Consider the following 18,131-nt stretch of genomic DNA (forward strand, 5'->3'; position numbering starts at 1 on the left):
TTCTGTTTGTACTCCAGGGTCCACGCCATTTCTACCAATTCTAATTAAACTTGGAACGAATTATCCTTGGCTAAAGGAATTTCACCTTAGTTCCAATAACTGACCATGCCTCTGCCCAACGGGGTGGGTGGGTGGGGAAGGTAATGGGAAATAACGAAAATAGGGTGGGTGTTTTATAAAACTTCGAAGTACCATTGAACCAAAGCCCATTTTTCAAAAAGAATTATGTATGAAATACCGGTAATTCATACATTTAAAAAAAAAACCATAGCCCCAGAGGGGTAGGATGGGACCACAATAATTGGTCTAAATTTTAACGTATCTAGAGAAACTAAAAGTTAAATGTGTCGACTTTATGTGCTGCCGTGTAGTGTCTGTTGTTTTAAGTCCCACCGTTTATATTGTACATGTAGTAACGACCGCTTTGGTAGTACAGTGGTTACTATCATGACAACGACTACTATTATAATTACCAGTATAACAACAGTTACCATTTTCATGACAGTGAAAGCAACTGTAGCTTCAAGATCGAGGAGTAGGGTCTCTTGATAATATGCTTCAGCCAGATTTTTTACAATAGCAAAATTGAAATAGTATATATCTCAATCCTTTTCAGATTCATCGCTGTGACCCAGCCTATTAAGTATTCCAAACACAAGAACTCCAAGCGCGTGTTTGTGACTCTTGCACTGACCTGGATCATATCTCTGGCGATTGCCGCTCCCATAGCCCTGGGAGTCAATTACTCAGCCATAAGGAAGAAAGGAATGTGTGCTTTCTTTAACTCTGATTTTCTCATATACTCTTCGATGGGATCCTTCTACATTCCTTCCATTATCATGATATTTCTCTACTGGCGAATATACCGTGTGCTGCATTTACGGGCTCGACATGCCAATAAGTACAAAAAAGCCAAAAAATCAAAACTTAAAAACGAAGCAAATGTGATAGAAAACTCTGCGACTGTGAACGCAGGTCGGGCGGAGCCGTCTTCTACAACACAGTTGAATGTTGCTATAGACAACGGAAAACTATCAACGTATAATACTAACAAATCGTCGGCTCAGTTAACCATGCAAATTAGCGAGGAACCGTCTGTAAACGTAAATTCCGATTCTAGTGACAGATATAATGACGACGGAAGCGGTCAGAAAAGTCCCGGAAGTGAAGATTGCGAAGACGATGGAGTTGTCGGTGCGTTAATAGTTAATCCAGTGGCAGTTCGCCATGTTGAGATTCGACTTGATGGTAACGGAAATGGAACATGCGTGGCTGAAACTCAAACGGACGATGAAACCAAATTCAGTGAAAATAACGAAGTTAAATCAAGAGCGACAATTGTGAATGATAATGAATGTACATTAAATTCAAATGCTCGAAACTTAAATGCACAGAGACGAAAAGACAAACGTGGAGTGGCCAAATTTAATTTCCACATGCGCACTAGCCGGAAGCGGAAAGAAAAATCTTCCAATCGTAAAGAACGCAAAGCCACAAAAACCTTAGCAATTGTGTTGGGTAGGTATATCAATGTTTGTCTGTCATGAATCATGTTTGTCACTATCATGAAAAGATACAGAAATATCTCATTAACATCGCAGCATGCAGACTATATATAACAGCTCAGGTTGTATGGGGTTGATTATAACCCGCTCCTCATGTCTAATTAAAACAATATCAATACACAAGACGTTCCTAAAGAAAACAAACAACGAATCCCTGCACATAACAACCCAAACAAACTAGTTTTGTTGTTGATGTGGGTAAACATAGGAATCGTTGCGCATAGTACCCAACGAAATAAAAAACGAGGATCAAAGCCAAGCAAGCTATTAAGATCAGTTGTGCACGAAAGCTTATCAAATCGCAGTTTTCATTAATTAGTAATTAAAGAAAACTGACTTTAAAATTGAGATTGCTAAAAAATTTCTTCTTTTATCTTTAGGTATTTTTCTTTTGTTTGTTTATCAATTTTACGACTCTCTGATAATTGTTGACTCAGAAGTGCAACATATAGTTTGGTCAATGTATGGCGCTCAGAGACATGACAGTAAAGGTTCGTTAAAACGCCAGCCGTGACAAGGGACTTGGGACGTTAAGGTATCATCCGAAAGACTTGCGGCTCTTACTCCCAAAACAGCCGCTACCTATTTTATGTATGAGGTTCAACGGGGCTAAGGCATGGACGGGGCTCGGACCCAGGACCTACACGTCAGAGACGTTATGTTTAAATCCAAGTTTATCGTGCAAACTTCTTAGAAGATTCAAACGCTCTTTGGTCAGAGTACTAGTGATCAAATTTCCTAATATTCTATTCTGTCTTATTAGTATAATTAGGGTTTACGCATTGCAGAAATCAAAGTTTAGTATCTTTCACTGTGTATCGTCGAATGATCAGCTAAAATACTAGAGTGTCTCATTTCAAAGTTATCAAATAAACATTGTTCATTAGATACTAGTATCACGAATATTGGTTTTATTCCATTTTATTGATATTTTTTAAAATAACACCAAAGAGTGGAATAGAGGGAGTACTAGAGAAGTCGTACTATAGAGACAACCAATCAAATCCACGTGTTATTTACTAGAGAAGTCGTACTATAGAGACAACCAATCAAATCCACGAGTTATTTACTAGAGAAGTCGTACTATAGAGACAACCAATCAAATCCACGTGTTATTTACTAGAGAAGTCGTACTATAGAGACAACCAATCAAATCCACGTGTTATTTACTAGAGAAGTCGTACTATAGAGACAACCAATCAAATCCACGTGTTATTTACTAGAGAAGTCGTACTATAGAGACAACCAATCAAATCCACGTGTTATTTACTAAAGAAGTCGTACTATAGAGACAACCAATCAAATCAACGTGTTATTTACTAGAGAAGTCGTACTATAGAGACAACCAATCAAATCAACGTGTTATTCGGTGTGTTCGAAAAATATAATTTAAGGGTGGAATCTTCTGAAAAGTGAAAAAAAAAATTACCATTGAACTTTTTATATTTAAGATATGAATGTTAGAAAACTATATGTCAGCACAGATAAAGAAAGCAACAGAATTTGATTACAGATCGTAAAGGAAATATCGCATCATAGCATGCATACTATATATGTACTGTTGATAACAACCTGTATTGTACAAAAGTTATTTTGTTAACGAAGATGGCGTACTCAATTTATCAATTTCAAGGATAGTAAGCGTAATATCAACATCTCATCAATTTGGGGGGTCGAAGTTGAGCATATTTTTCATGAAATTTTCGTGATAGTTGAGGGATACGTAATTCAAATAAACGTTTTTTGTAAAGATGTCTGTACATACATATTTGAAAACCTCTGATTTACTGTCCATATCTCACAACGTCATAGAGTGCATTCCTCCATCCAAAGTGAAATGGGTACATATTGTAACCTTGACCTGGGGTATAAAATGACCTTGAGCGTAATCAGGTGTTACTTCTCATCAAAATGTGATATAAAACAATGTTATTACGGTTCCATAAAAAAAAAACCTCGGAAATGTTTTTCATTTTAGAACGTTTAGGAAATTTTGGCCGACCTTTTGCTAAAATGCATATATTTTGAAATTTCAATTTAGATCATTATTTATAATAATTATTTCTAAGATTTTATTACTACATGTAATTTTAATCATGATATTAAACAATATTTCTCAGCTTAAAATTTTCAATACTATCATATTTGACTGAGGAAATCGGGGTTGATCTGTTCATCCACAGTGCCTGGTGAAGTAAAATATTTTCTCAAATAGAAAGAATTTAGTGGGTTATTTTTTATACGAAAAGAAACACGGTCGTGCAATGTGATTAAAATCGGCTCCTCGATTCGCTCCTTTATTTTATTTTATTCATTTATTTTGTCGCTACGAGGTGTCTTATGTATGGAATTCAGGGTTATTTTATGTTCACTGTTATAATAAAACTTAAAACTTCCTAAGTATACATCTCGACTGAGATTCGGCTCGGATGAATATTTGGACTGACGCCTTCACCGAATCTCGGAGCAATCCTTCATAATTCATGTCTGGAAATGTACTTCCAGCTTCGGCCGGTTCTAGCAATTAATGTGCACTTACATGTGGGTGACACTGCTGTTTGCTTTAATGAGTTAGTTGACTATTAAACCAACTCTGTGTCACTATTAATGCTGTAATATTTACCGTCTAAGTATGTATATAAATTCCATAAAATAAACTATTACTAAATTAGCGATATTCAAGTAGGTATGTAGAAATATAATATATCAGTAACTTGATAAAACACACTATAGGAACTCTTCAATTTCAGAAAATATTGTGCCATGGAAGTCATCATTTGAACGGAAAATATAGTGATGTTCATACCTAGACAGTAAGCAATGCAAATTTGATAGATATAGAAAGTAAGTTTACTTGTAGTCAAATCTCTTATCTGTTCAAAGCGAACAGCAGTGTCACCTAAGTGCACATTAATTGCTAGAACCGGCCGAAGCTGAAATTAAATTTTCAGACATGAATTATGAAGGACTGCTCCGAGATTCAGTGAAGGCATCAGTCCAAATATCCAGCCGAACCTCAGTCGAGAGCTATGATGTCTTTATATCCTCCACGGAAGTCTTTGTCGAAATCCACGTATTATGAATATTTCATTTTTGTGAAGTACTGTGTGTGGGTTGTGATGACTTCGTATGTGGGTTGTGATGACTACGTATTTCTATCTATCTATGTAATCATCTATCTATCTACATATCTATCTATCTATCTATCTATCTATCTATCTACATATCTATCTATCTATCTATGTAATCATCTATCTATCTATCTACATATCTATCTATGTAATCATCTATCTATCTATCTACATATCTATCTATCTATGTATCTCTCTCTCTCTCTCTCTCTCTCTCTCTCTCTCTCTATCTATCTATCTATCTATCTATCTATCACAAACTGATAGATCATTGGAGCATCATGCCATAATCCCTCTGTTTATCTATACATCTGACACCAAAAACCTATCCATACAATCCAGAAAAGCCCCGATGGAATCCGATACGGATTGGATCCAGTATATACGACTATAAACACTCACCAGTCTACATATATACACATAGACTCATATTTAGACCATAATCAGACACTTCCCTCGTGTCATTAATCGTATCTCCGGTCCAAAAGAACTGTCGACCACACTGGAAGCCAAACAGAAATTCCTATAATACATTATATGCACGTCTGAGTGGAGACTGTAAACCAAAAGCAGCCTGGTCTTGGCACCCCTATTTGATTAGTTCACGATGTATGCTTATTTATCACCATGGTTATCTCTCTGATGGACAAACCCTCTCCGGAATCACTTTTCTTCATTCTATAATGTATATATTTCTGTCCTATTCTGAGACGAGTAAGCACTTCCGTCCGACACGGAGACATATTTAAGTAGGTCGATTCTAATTTAAACATACAATGTCTTGGGAGTTTGGGGGTAAATGTCTGTGAATTGTTATCGCGCCTTTGTCTATACTGTTGTTTTTCCAATGCATCTGTATCCGAAATTGTACATGATGCAAGTTGGTTTTAGAATGCATTATGTGAGATATCATTTACAATACACGTGCTCAAATAACAACCTACTGTGATTACATTTAGTGTTGTTTTCTTAAATTTGTGTCATATGCAGAAAAACAACTTTAAAACATATGAATTTTATCAAGAAATAGGTGTCATGTTTGCGACAAGTGTATATTTCCTTTGAAATATTTCAAGAATTTTATATTACTACTACAATGTATGAGAGTATATCTCCTTTGTAATACTGTGGCAAGCGTTTCGTTATTTTCCCACTCAAACTTAGAAAACCATAGATCCGTCACTATGGTCCTTGTTATTTAGATCTAATAAAAAAATTAAGATTGATATATTCTCTATAAATGTGATTTGTTTGATGTTAGCATTGTCTTTGTACTACCGGAGTATTTATTAAAGTAGAAATGCCAAATCATTGTCAGAGTATCTTCGATCAACCTGATCCCCATCTTAGAAACACCCTGTAATATTCGGTACGCACGTCCCTCGGCGGAACATTGATCTACAGTTCTTTGTAGTTTTGCTAGAATTGATAAATGTAATCCAACTGTAGCCAAATGAAAAGGAATATGGTTATACTATAAAAAGGAATATGGTCTTATGTAAATGAATAATTCAGCACTCACTAAAGGAGAACATATCCCACTTTTAAGCCATCTAACTTGATTACGAAACCAATTTCTCATTCTACAGCATTTTCAAAACTTCTTCAAAGACTACCAAACGACACCATTAAAAGAAAGTTGTTTAGAAGGAAAATATCAAAATCCCATTGCACATACACTGTATTTGGCATATGATAATAAAACATTAATTTCGCTGAGAGCAGCCATTTTATAGATATAAAGACTTATAAGTTAAACAATACAAGTTTTCTTTACTGCAAAAGATATCTAGTTAGATCTTATAAAGAGGGGTTTAGTATACAATACTAAGACACTGCAAATCAACAACCAATTATGAATTACATGGATACTTAGAATGTGAAATATCCTTTATCAGTGGTTTTGACCAAAAATCGTATTTTCCCTATATACGATGTTTTCTCTTAATCGGGGGAAGATTTCTTTTAAAATTTAGACACAAGTAGGAATAAAAGGGAAATTGTACCGTAAATACCCAATCAAAACACGTCATTCGATGCTGGTTTACTTCCCTTTCATGTGCACTTCCTTACAAATTTATTGTCAACCTTGGACTGTGTTTTCTACTGATCATGTCCCGATCCTCGGAACAGGCAATGTTGTTAATTTACCGTTTATTGGTTTGGCACTTCGCTGCGCTGATTCGGATTCTGCCTTGTTGCAAGCCTTGTTCAATTTCCGTATTTCTCGAACTTTACATGGAGCTGTCGATTTAACGATAAAACAGTACTTTATATGAAATGTTGGAGTTACTGCAAGATACAACCCAAGTTATGTTTCCATCATCCGCTCTCAACGACCTTGGGGAAGAGAAGGGTTTTTGTTGAGGATATCTCGTATACCCTCCATTCGGAGGTTCTGTAGTTGTTCACATTATCAATTTGCCTATATGGCAAAAGTTATCACCCAGTATGAAATATTACCTGCCAAGTGACCTTCAAAAACCAAACTAATACGATATTTGAAACTTCTACATACATATTGTATGCTAATGTTGGTTTTATTAAAGATTTCAGCAAACATGTGGAGAAATTTAAGGGGGAAAAAACCTTTGCAAATATCAATGCAACAGATAATCAACTTCTTGAGGGAAATAAAAATTTTCCTACAGGGAATAGATCAATAGCGTAACATTTCCTTAAACAAAACGTTCTTAGAATTCGAGCGCGTCTATCGTAACTAGTTGTATGTAAATGTTCATATACATTGGTATGCTGTTATCGAATAAGATGCAAGAAAGATTAAAACTTTAACTAGAATTTTAGATATCCCCATCATAATTCTGAAAATCTGGGGGAAATAAATATTAGAAAATTGAAAAAGCTCGAATTTTTAAAGTGAATATAGATAGATAGATTCTTGATGTACAACCAAACATAATGTCATGGTTTTATTGATCAAAATACGACTTCTGATCAACAAACAAAAGTAGTTGGTACCAATATCAAAAAAGAAGAAAAAATCTATTGAAAGTGACATGTAAACTATTTCATACAGGTGTAGAATAACTCTATACAAAGCCCTTAGTAACACGTTTGACAAAAACTTACCATAGACATGCAAAAACGTGTACGTATAGGTTTTTATCGTTGAAGACAGAATATAGTCACCCCAGTCCCAGCAAGATAACGTAGCAAACGAGTGAGATACATTGCATTGTTCAGTACGTATGTAGTTGTGATGCGGTAGGTTACAGGATTCAAATCGGGTAAATGGCATTTTGTTGAAAGACTGATATTCGTGGAGCTCTTAGAATACTGCCAGTACCACCAAAAGATTATGAGCTATATCTGGTTTTATGTAGGACGACAAATAATACCGCTGTAGATGTCTACCAATGGGTTGAGAACTAGTTGTAAGATATTCCAAGAATTCAGCATTGCAGTTAAATGGATTGCTAAGACTAGCTTTAGGCGTCACTGGGGTAGTTTATACTCGATGATTTACAGTTTATTGAATGGTCTAGGTTAAGTTTACAAAAAAGATTTTTCTAATAAATCAAACGTTTGTAACAATTCTGCCCCCCCCCCCCCCCCCCCCAATTGAGGCTACATGTAGGCTCAGGTTTATTCAGAAAGGATGTTATCTCTCCGCCAATCAAACAGAAAAGTAGCATACGGGTTACTTTCTCATTGAGTGGATCTGCAGCTCAATTTGTCCTCAGAGTTGCCATTCTACTGCTATCTCCAACGTAACGGATCGGATTGGCATTATGACGTCATGACTATTCTTTGGCTGTGTTGGCTTCTTGATTAACAATTACTGGGAGATCTAATTAAGATAGGGGATATTATAATTTAAATACCGTAATAATCAATAGTGTTAGATATACGAGATGCATATCTTTTCAGTTATTTTGCAGGTCATTTTTATTATTTATTTTTCCAAACGAAAATAACTACGGTACAAAATAATTCATGATATAAATTACGTATATACTAATACTACTTTAATGCAGTACATTTTCCTTTACTTATAATTGTATGATTGTAATGTGAAGCGCTTTAGAAATTTGATATGATTTACATTGATTAGGGCGCTAATTATAGTATTGTATTGTATTGTATGCATGTAGCTTTAAATCAATACAAAAGATATTTGAACATCATGGATTTGAAAAATACATGTTATGCCCTTTTGATACCAGGATAGGTCTTGAAAGCTCAGAAGCTTATTTCCGATGGGATCCTTACTATTTACAGATGTAAAGGAAATAGTATGAAACCTATAGAAAAAGCAACATCCTTTGACAATTATAGCACTGTATCAATTTATCTCTCTCTCTCTCATATGCTTTGTAAATACTTGCATACTAGCCTACAGACAGGTATGCAATCTTATCGGTAAGCTGCGAAGGCTTTTGTTCTTTTCCCAGAATACGAACCAAGCTGTTGCTTCTAATGAACTGGACTCTGATTGAATAATTTCATTGTTCTGTCTCTCACACCCGGATTATCCAATCACTGCACCATTTCCTTTGAAATCATGACGTGTTAATATCTGTCATCATCTCTGCAGGTCTCAATAGAGCGTATCAAACCAAACACCCATATACAGGTTATCAGTATTGGTAAATTGATGTCCGTCTCAATTTATTAATCAAATATACTAGATATTTACGATTTCAGATAAATCTCCAGAAAGAGGCTGTTCGGTGTATTGCCAGGGATCCAATTTTGTGCTAGTGCTATAAACTATCATTTATGCATAATTCATAGATACAGAAACCGGATTAACACCTAGAGTTTTTTAATGGACTGTGTCCTGGGATAATACATACGTATTCATTTCAATCTTTAGCATTCCGACATTGGATTGAGAGACGTAGAAATATTGATGAATCTATAAACATGTCACGTAACATTATCCTATGAGAACCTTCTTCCTCTGGTTTGGTCTAAGAAAGCCAGAGAGGGTAAATGAGTAAAGAAACCAACCTTTTAAATGACATATCTCATCACAGAGGATGAAAAATGAAGTTTCATCTGTTCACCCATTTAATGACATCTCTCATCACAGAGGATGAAAAATGAAGTTTTATCTGTTCACTCTTTTAATGACATATCTCATCACAGAGGATGAAAAATGACGTTTTATCTGTTCACAAAATGACGTTTTATCTGTTCACAAAATGACGTTTTATCTGTTCACCCTTTTAATGCTTTATTTTATAACCAACCTTTTAAATGACATATCTCATCACAGAGGATGAAAAATGAAGTTTTATCTGTTCACCCTTTTAATGCTTTATTTTATAACCAACCTTTTAAATGACATATCTCATCACAGAGGATGAAAAATGAAGTTTCATCTGTTCACCCTTTTAATGCTTTATTTTATAGGTGTGTTCAGAAAAATGAAGTTTTATCTGTTCACAAAATGACGTTTTATCTGTTCACAAATTGACGTTTTATCTGTTCAAAAAATGACGTTTTATCTGTTCGCAAAATGAAGTTTTATCTGTTCACAAAATGACGTTTTATCTGTTCACAAAATGACGTTTTATCTGTTCACAAAATGACGTTTTATCTGTTCACCTTTTAATGCTTTATTTTATAGGTGTGTTCCTCTTCTGTTGGATGCCATTTTTCACGATAAACATCATCAACGCCATTTGTTTGCGGTACGACGGGATAAACACGAACCCGATGTGTCATCTAGACAACATTCTCTTCTCCTTGTTCACATGGCTAGGATACATCAACAGCTTTCTCAACCCGGTTATTTATACGATATTTAATCCAGAGTTCCGAAAAGCATTCAAGAAGATTCTTATTGACGGGTGTCGCTAGTGATGGTGTGGATTCCGAATTATGAGAGATTTTATCCACAGAGGAGATCCGATATCAATCGACATTGACCTTTTGTGCGGTTCATAAGACAGCCTTGACCTCTAAATTCACACTCCAGGGTCCGTTATTTATTTATTATGACATATATAAAACAAATAACACAACACTTTCTCTCATAGAGATTTGTACACAAGTTCCCTCCCTTACATACCCCCTTGTATGTCAAACTAACGTTATTGATTTAGTTTGATTAATCGTTTTACACCATCATCGTAAATTGTACGTGATTATTGTGACAATGCGCATGGCTAGCTTAAATTACAGAACCATTGACATCCACGTGCAGTTCACCCCATTCTAGTTGTGCAATGAATTTTGTATGGTAATGTTTTATAAAGAAAAACTAATCATGAGCTCTTAGCTCGGCTTATTGTTATGTAAAAAAGATGTATGTACACACATTTGACATATGTGACTTATATTTATTAAAGATACAAAAAGCTAATTTTTTCTTAATGCTATTGTCTTCAGAAAGGAGTGTTATTTACGATGATTGATTACTGGCGCCACATTACAACTTTATGGTCCTCTGACTGCTGCATTTCAGCCTTCATTTAATCTCACAATCGTTACAATCTAAGTTACTCTGGCCGCCACATTACAACTAGAAGTAACTCCGGTCGCCACAATTTAAGTTACTCTGGCCGCCACATTACAATGATAAGTAACTCCGGTCACCACAATTTAAGTTACTCTGGCCGCCACATTACAACGATAAGTAACTCCGGTCGCCACAATTTAAGTTACTTTGGCCGCCTCATTGTGATATTTGGTTACTCCAACTGTAAGACATCCTTAAATTACTGTAATCGTCATAAGACAGTCTTAAATTACTCTAGGTGCCGCATTACAACAGTAAGTTACTCTGGGCGCCGCATCAAAACTAAGTTACTCTGGTTGTTGCAATATTAAGTTATTCTGGTCACCACATTGCAATATTAAGTTACTCTGGCCGCCACATTACAACCACGAGTTTCTCCAGTCGTCACATTACAACCTAAGTTACTCTGGCAACCGCATTACAACATTTAAGTTACGCTGGTCGTTGCAATATTAAGTTATTCTGGCTGCCACAATACACCGTTAAGTTATTCCGGTTGCCACATTACAACCTAAGTTACTCGGACTACCATATTACAACCTTAGATCATTTAAGTCGTCATATTAAAACAGTAAGTACCCTGCCCGTTGCATTACGTCCTTCAGCGACTCTGACCACCATATTATAACTTTTAAGTAATTATAAATCAACTTTTCAGTGCCTAGATATAGACCATCTTATACTTAATCCACCTACGTGTTCTTGTTCTTCGTCTTCTTTCAATTATAGTCCAGCTGGACATGTCATTACTGGTGATGTTGATAAAGTTGAAAATGAGGACCTCAAATAACTTATTTTAAAAGGTCCTAAATACAGAGAACCTCGGTCTTTCGATTGGTGATTGAACTTCATCTCTATTATGAGTTCTGTCGCGAATTATGCCAGACGATGGGCTAAATATGGAAAAGATCTTGATACATTGTCAGAATGGATTAAAAGTATAAGAGGAATATTAAAATCCTACATTAGACATATGAAAACAAAAGTACGTACCATCTATCCTTCTGTGTTTCGTAAACCAGAAGTGATAAAACAATTAGATAAGTTATATGAGGAATATGTTTTGGTTCCAGCTGACAAAGCTTGTAACAACATTGTCTTTCTTGTAAGGCTCATTATTACAACTGTATTTTAAACCTACGTGGCATTACTTCCACTTTCAAAAGACGATATTCTTCAAAACCATGCTTCAGTTTTAGATACATTTAATATCCCAGTCAATGGGTGGGATGAATATGAGTTACTGTACCCATACTGGATTTCTAAACTTCATAAAAATCCTTACAAACAAAGATACATTGCTGGATCCAGTAAATGTTCTACCAAGCCCCTATCTTTGCTCCTCACGAAAATACTAACAGCCGTGAAGGAGAAACTTCAAACGTACTGTGCGACTACATATGTCAGCCGTGGTGTAAATCAAATGTAGATTCTAAAGCATTCTAAAGAACTTTTAGTAAACTTGAAATCACAAAACTTTTCTCAAATCAACAACACCAAAACATATGACTTTTCAACTTTTTACATGACCATTCCTCACGATGAATTAAAGACTAGACTTTTTGACATCATAGACAGTTGCTTCTTCAACAAAAATGGAAAACGCAAATATTCCTATCTAGTGATCAGTCATCCAAAATTACTTTGTTAAACGCCACTCTAATTCCACGCACAAGTACTCTGAAGTTGAAATAAAAATATGCTGGAGTTCCTCATTGACAATATCTTAGTGGTCTTTGGTGATCAGGTCTTCCAACAGTCTGTTGGAATTTCCATGGACACGAATTATGGTCCTTTGTTAGATGACCTGTTTCTATATTCATATGAAGCAAAATCTATTCAAAAACTTCTACGTGAGAAAAAACCTCTTGCTGTGGCCTTCAATTCGACATTTAGATATATCGACGATGTATTATCTATCAACAATAATAATTTTCATTCATATCTCGATTCAATATATCCCAGTGAACTCGAAATAAAAGACACCACAGAGTCGTCCACTTCTGCTTCATACTTTGATATTTCATTGAAAGTAGATATTAACGGTAAACAAATAACTCAACTTTATGACAAACGGAATGATTTCAACTTTTCCATCGTCAACTTCCCATATCTATGTAGCAATATTTCATTATCACCTGTGTATGGTGTTTACATATCTCAACTGATTCGATACACAAGAGCTTGTTCTGCGTATGGTCAGTATTTTGAATCGAAGCAGGCTACTGGCAAATGAGTTGATGGTGCAAGTTTAAAATCAGCATTTCGCAAATTCTATGGTCATTATAACGATCAAGTTTGCCAAAACAACCTATTATTGGGTCACATGCTGTCTGACGTGTTTTATGCCGATTGTTAGGCCGTTCTTGGCACACTGATTTTGACTGCAGGTAACTCCGTTTACCTGATCAAGATATAGGGCTCACGGCGGGTGTGACCGGTCGACGGGGGATACTTACTCCTCTTAGGTACCTGATCCCACCTCTGGTATATCCAGGGGTCCGTGTTTGTCGAACTCTCGAAGACCAAATACATGCATATCACCCCATTATGAGACCTAATTTATTCTCGGAAAAACAATATCATAAGTTATCCGAATTCGTACTCGCATATTAGTTGCTAGAATTTCATGATTACGAAGTAATAATCATCTATCGTAATAATGAGTTAATAATTTGTACCAAATTGATTTCGAAGTAGCAAAGGCTTTCTTAGAAAAATATTCATGCAGGGTTTATTTCTTTATTTGTTGTTGTAATTGCCTGAATATCATGTAATAATCCTCCGGGTTAGAACAGGTCCTCAATACCCCTTGCTTGTCGTAAGACACGGCTAAATGGGGTGGTCCTTCGGATGAGCCCGTAAAATCCGAGTCTCCTGTCACGTTGAAGATTCATCCCTACCCAAATGCCGTATATGCCCAGTATAGACCTAAATTTTGCAGCTCTTCATCGGTAATGGTAACGTCTCCATACAACTGACAAATTTTCTAGGGAACGCTAAACAATATACAATCAATCAATCAATCCAATGAAAGATGAAGAAAAGTAACAGTGATCAATCTCCTAACCCCTAAAAAGAAAACAAAATAGTGAATCAGGCATACACAGACCCCTGGATTACCAGAGGTGGGATCAGGTGCCCAGGAGGAGTAAACATCCCCTGCCCACCTGTCAAACCCGCCGTGACCCCTATATGTTGATCAGGTTAAGGGAGTAATCCGTAGTCAAAATCAGTGCATGAAGAACGGCCTAACAATCAGTATGAAACACGTCAGACAGCATTGACTCAATGATAGGTTGCATTGGCAATTTGAGAAATACTGACTTTTAAACGAAACTGTTCAAAGTCATGTGACATGAACTTGTTTGTCAGTAACTTGCCTCGATTTAAAAACTGATCATACGCAGAACAAACTCTTGCATATCGAATTAGTTGAGAGATGTAAACACAATATGCAGGTGATGAATATTACTGCATAAACATGGAAAGTTGATGATGGAGAAGCTGAAATCATCCCATTTGTCATAATGTTGAATTGTTAGTTTGCCATTAATATTTATTTTCAATAAAATATTTAAGTACGAAGCAGATGTGGAGGACTACGTGTTGTCTTTTATTTCGAGTTCACAATATATAAAATCGACATGTGAATGAAAATGATTATAGTTAATAGATAAAACGTCATTAATATATCTAAATGTCGAGTTCAAGGCCACGCAAGATATTTTTTCTTCTCTTGTCGAAGCTTATTAATACATTCTGCTTCATAGGAATATAAAAACGGGTCAGGTAACAAAGTAGCACAATTCGTGCATATGGGAATTCCAACTGTTAGAAGAACTGATTACCAAAGACTATGAAGATATTGTCAATGAGAAACTCCAGCATATTTTTATTTCAACTTCAGAGTACTTGTGCTTGGAATCAGAGTTTTCTACATTTCCGCTGTGATATCTGCCTTGATTTCTTCCTGTGTTATTTCCTCAATATCGATATCCATTTCTTGTCTCATAGCTTCTAGCCCTGGGTATTTAATGTTAAAGATTTCTTAACATAATCAGTCCATCTCTCAAGTTTTCTCTCCCAAGTTCAATAAGCTACCATCCTTAGACATACATGGTTTAATGGCCATATTTCCTTTTCAACGTGTCTGCTTTGAAAAATGTACAGATTATTTGCCGCTACTTCTGCTTTCTCTGCTAGAGAATCCAAATTACCTTATCTAGTTTTGCCTTTTTTCACTTCTTTGCCTTTTTCTTAATAATCCCGTTGCTTTAAACAGTTGCTTCAATGTGTACACTTCCAGGTGTCGTCAGTCATCTAATCATTCCTCTCACGTTTTCTGTGGTTTTCTTTCGTGAAATTCTTCTGTGATTGATGTATATACATTTTTTGTATTAACCTCAGGATGGATGTTAAAATCCAGAAAGCGTTGGTGATTTAAATATATTTTGGAACTGCATATTTTCCTGCTTTTTTATTGAATTATTTTGACTGAGTGATATAAACTCTTTTTATTTGGATTATATATATATATATATATATATATATATATATATATATATATATCCAATAATAAAAGTCAAGAAACACAAAACTCGAATAACATTTCACTGTTAGCGCTTTCGGCTTTAATGCCTCTTCAGACAGTTATAAAATTAAGTCAAAAAATAAAATCCAATTACTCAAACTTTTATCTATAGCGCTTTCGCCCTGCGGGCTCGTCAGTAGATTTTTAAACAATGTAAACAAGTTCCATTATGACATCATCCTCGTGACGTTATGTGGGCAAACATAATACAGTCATGATTGTGACGTCAGAACATTATACAATTTTAATGTTATGCACTTTTAAAAATACAGACATATTTAAAATAGTTCAGTCTATAAGTTTTAAGCGCCTCTGAATATTCCTGTACATTAAAGGAGACATTCTATGTAAAATGTACATGTTAAATAACATGAAGTAAAAATATTAACAGTTTAGTTTCGGCTTAAACAGTTTTATGAAATAGTTTTCCTTGGCTCTGGGTAATTGTTCATTTTCCTCTTTTACTTTGTAAAATGGAAAAATATAAAAACTGCCTCCCCCGCACGAATCAAAATGTCCGCTACACGGTGTGTTTCTTATTGTAGGATCTCTGATCTGTTGTTTATTTACACGAACACGGTCAGCCAATTTGGTTCCTGTTTGACCTATATAGTTTTCTCCACATGTAGGGCACGTCATACAATAAAGTAGATTTTTAGATTTACACGTCATAGTTGAATTTACATTGAAGATCATTCCGTTCTTGAAAGTTATGGAGTGGCCGGTTTGTATAAATTGGCAAGTACCGCATCGTGGATCCTCGCATTTGAAGACTGCTGGTTTTTCGGGGTTTGATGTAAATTTGACTTTAGTGAGAATTATTTTTTGACTTTATTCTACCCCGATACCAAGAAAAAAGAATTTATTGAATGTGTTTTACTGGTATACGGAAGGATGACTCAAACAAGATCAAGAACGGCAACAAATATGGACAACGTCTTAGAAGAAATATCAGGTAAAATTTCTTCTCTTGACTCCAAAGTTACAATTCTAACAGATTACATTCGAAAATTGGAAGAAAACTTTTAGTGTTATGATACTAAACTAAACGAGTTTATTCATGATCGGCACAAAGAGCATGAAATGCATACAGTTGCATTAACAACAGAAAACAACGACAAAACGTACGCCGATGTCAATGCACAAAACAGACAACCCGAGAAATCACAACATATTCAAAACAGCCAAGCAGTTATTCCATATTCTTCAACAATCAGAAACATTAAATGACCTCATCTAGCCCACGGATATACTTCACAGCAGACGTCAACCACCAAATTTGAAAAAAATTCTCACTAAAGCCAAATTTACATCAAACCCCGAAAAAACCAGCAGTCTTCAAATGCGAGGATCCACGATGCGTGGCGAAAGCGCTATAGATAAAAAGTCATAGGCGCCTGGGTCAAGGATATTGCACTATAACCTATATGTAAACAATGGAGGAAATTCGAACCACGAATAAATATTTCTCTCTGATCTATGGTGTCTCTTTATACATTTTTTCATGTTCCAGGAAGCTTAAATACACGTGTCATTATCACAGAACACTAATTTATCCACGTTTTAAAAAATGTTATGAATCAGTGGGATAAGACATGGATAAGACACCATAGATATATATATATACCCAGGCGCCTATGATAAAAGTTTGAGTAATTGGATTTTATTTTTTGACTTTATTCTACCCCGATACCAAGAAAAAAGAATTTATTGAATATATATATATATATATATATATATATATATATATATATATATTTGCAGTTTCAATGTATGCGTATTTTATATGGTTCTAAAATGTGTCCGAAACATCTACAGTGTTGTCATCTTCAATGCTTAGACTAGTAAGTAGCTGAAACCTCTTTACCAATTCAACAAAACAAATTGAGTCTCAAGTTGTTAATTAGTTGAATACAGTCAAATATTCTCCTTTTGTACTCACTTCTTTTGACAGACATCTTATTATGGAGTTATGAGATTGATCACTGTTCGTTATCTTCGCCTTTCATCTTCAGCTTCACCCTGACCTCCGCAATAAGCAAATGATGATTGCGTACAGAATGCACCTCGTTCATGGACCCTACACATAGCAATGAGCTTTCCACCGTCCATGTTTTATGATATCGTTTACATGTATCTAACTTTTGTCTGGAGAACTTGGTGAGTCTCATGTGATTTTATGGATGCCCCTGTGCTAGTCCTCTTCCTACCACAAATTCATTTAGGCCACACAAATCTGTAAATAGTTCTCCATTCTCATCCATGACACCTAAACCAATTCTCTTCCAGTAGTCCCGTGCCTTGCTCTGAAATTGGGGTCTCTCAAGATAAGTAGAAAATTACATTGT

General features: G+C 35.4%; 1 protein-coding gene across 3 annotated transcripts in view; it reads left to right on the forward strand.

Annotated features, from left to right (window-relative positions):
• The window catches only part of LOC125681177 (5-hydroxytryptamine receptor-like), a 64,852-nt gene extending 53,819 nt beyond the window's left edge, over window positions 1-11,033 (forward strand). For all 3 annotated transcript variants that reach the window (XM_048921143.2, XM_048921142.2, XM_048921141.2), the window contains exons 4-5: window positions 617-1,518; window positions 10,296-11,033. In XM_048921143.2, the coding sequence (XP_048777100.2) occupies window positions 617-1,518; window positions 10,296-10,528 (1,135 nt within the window). In that variant the 3' untranslated portion in view covers window positions 10,529-11,033. The remainder of the gene's footprint in view (window positions 1-616; window positions 1,519-10,295) is intronic.
• The last annotated feature ends 7,098 nt before the right edge of the window (window positions 11,034-18,131 follow it).

Source organism: Ostrea edulis, chromosome 2 (genome assembly GCF_947568905.1).
Source record: "Ostrea edulis chromosome 2, xbOstEdul1.1, whole genome shotgun sequence".
Taxonomy (NCBI): Eukaryota; Metazoa; Mollusca; class Bivalvia; order Ostreida; family Ostreidae; genus Ostrea; species Ostrea edulis.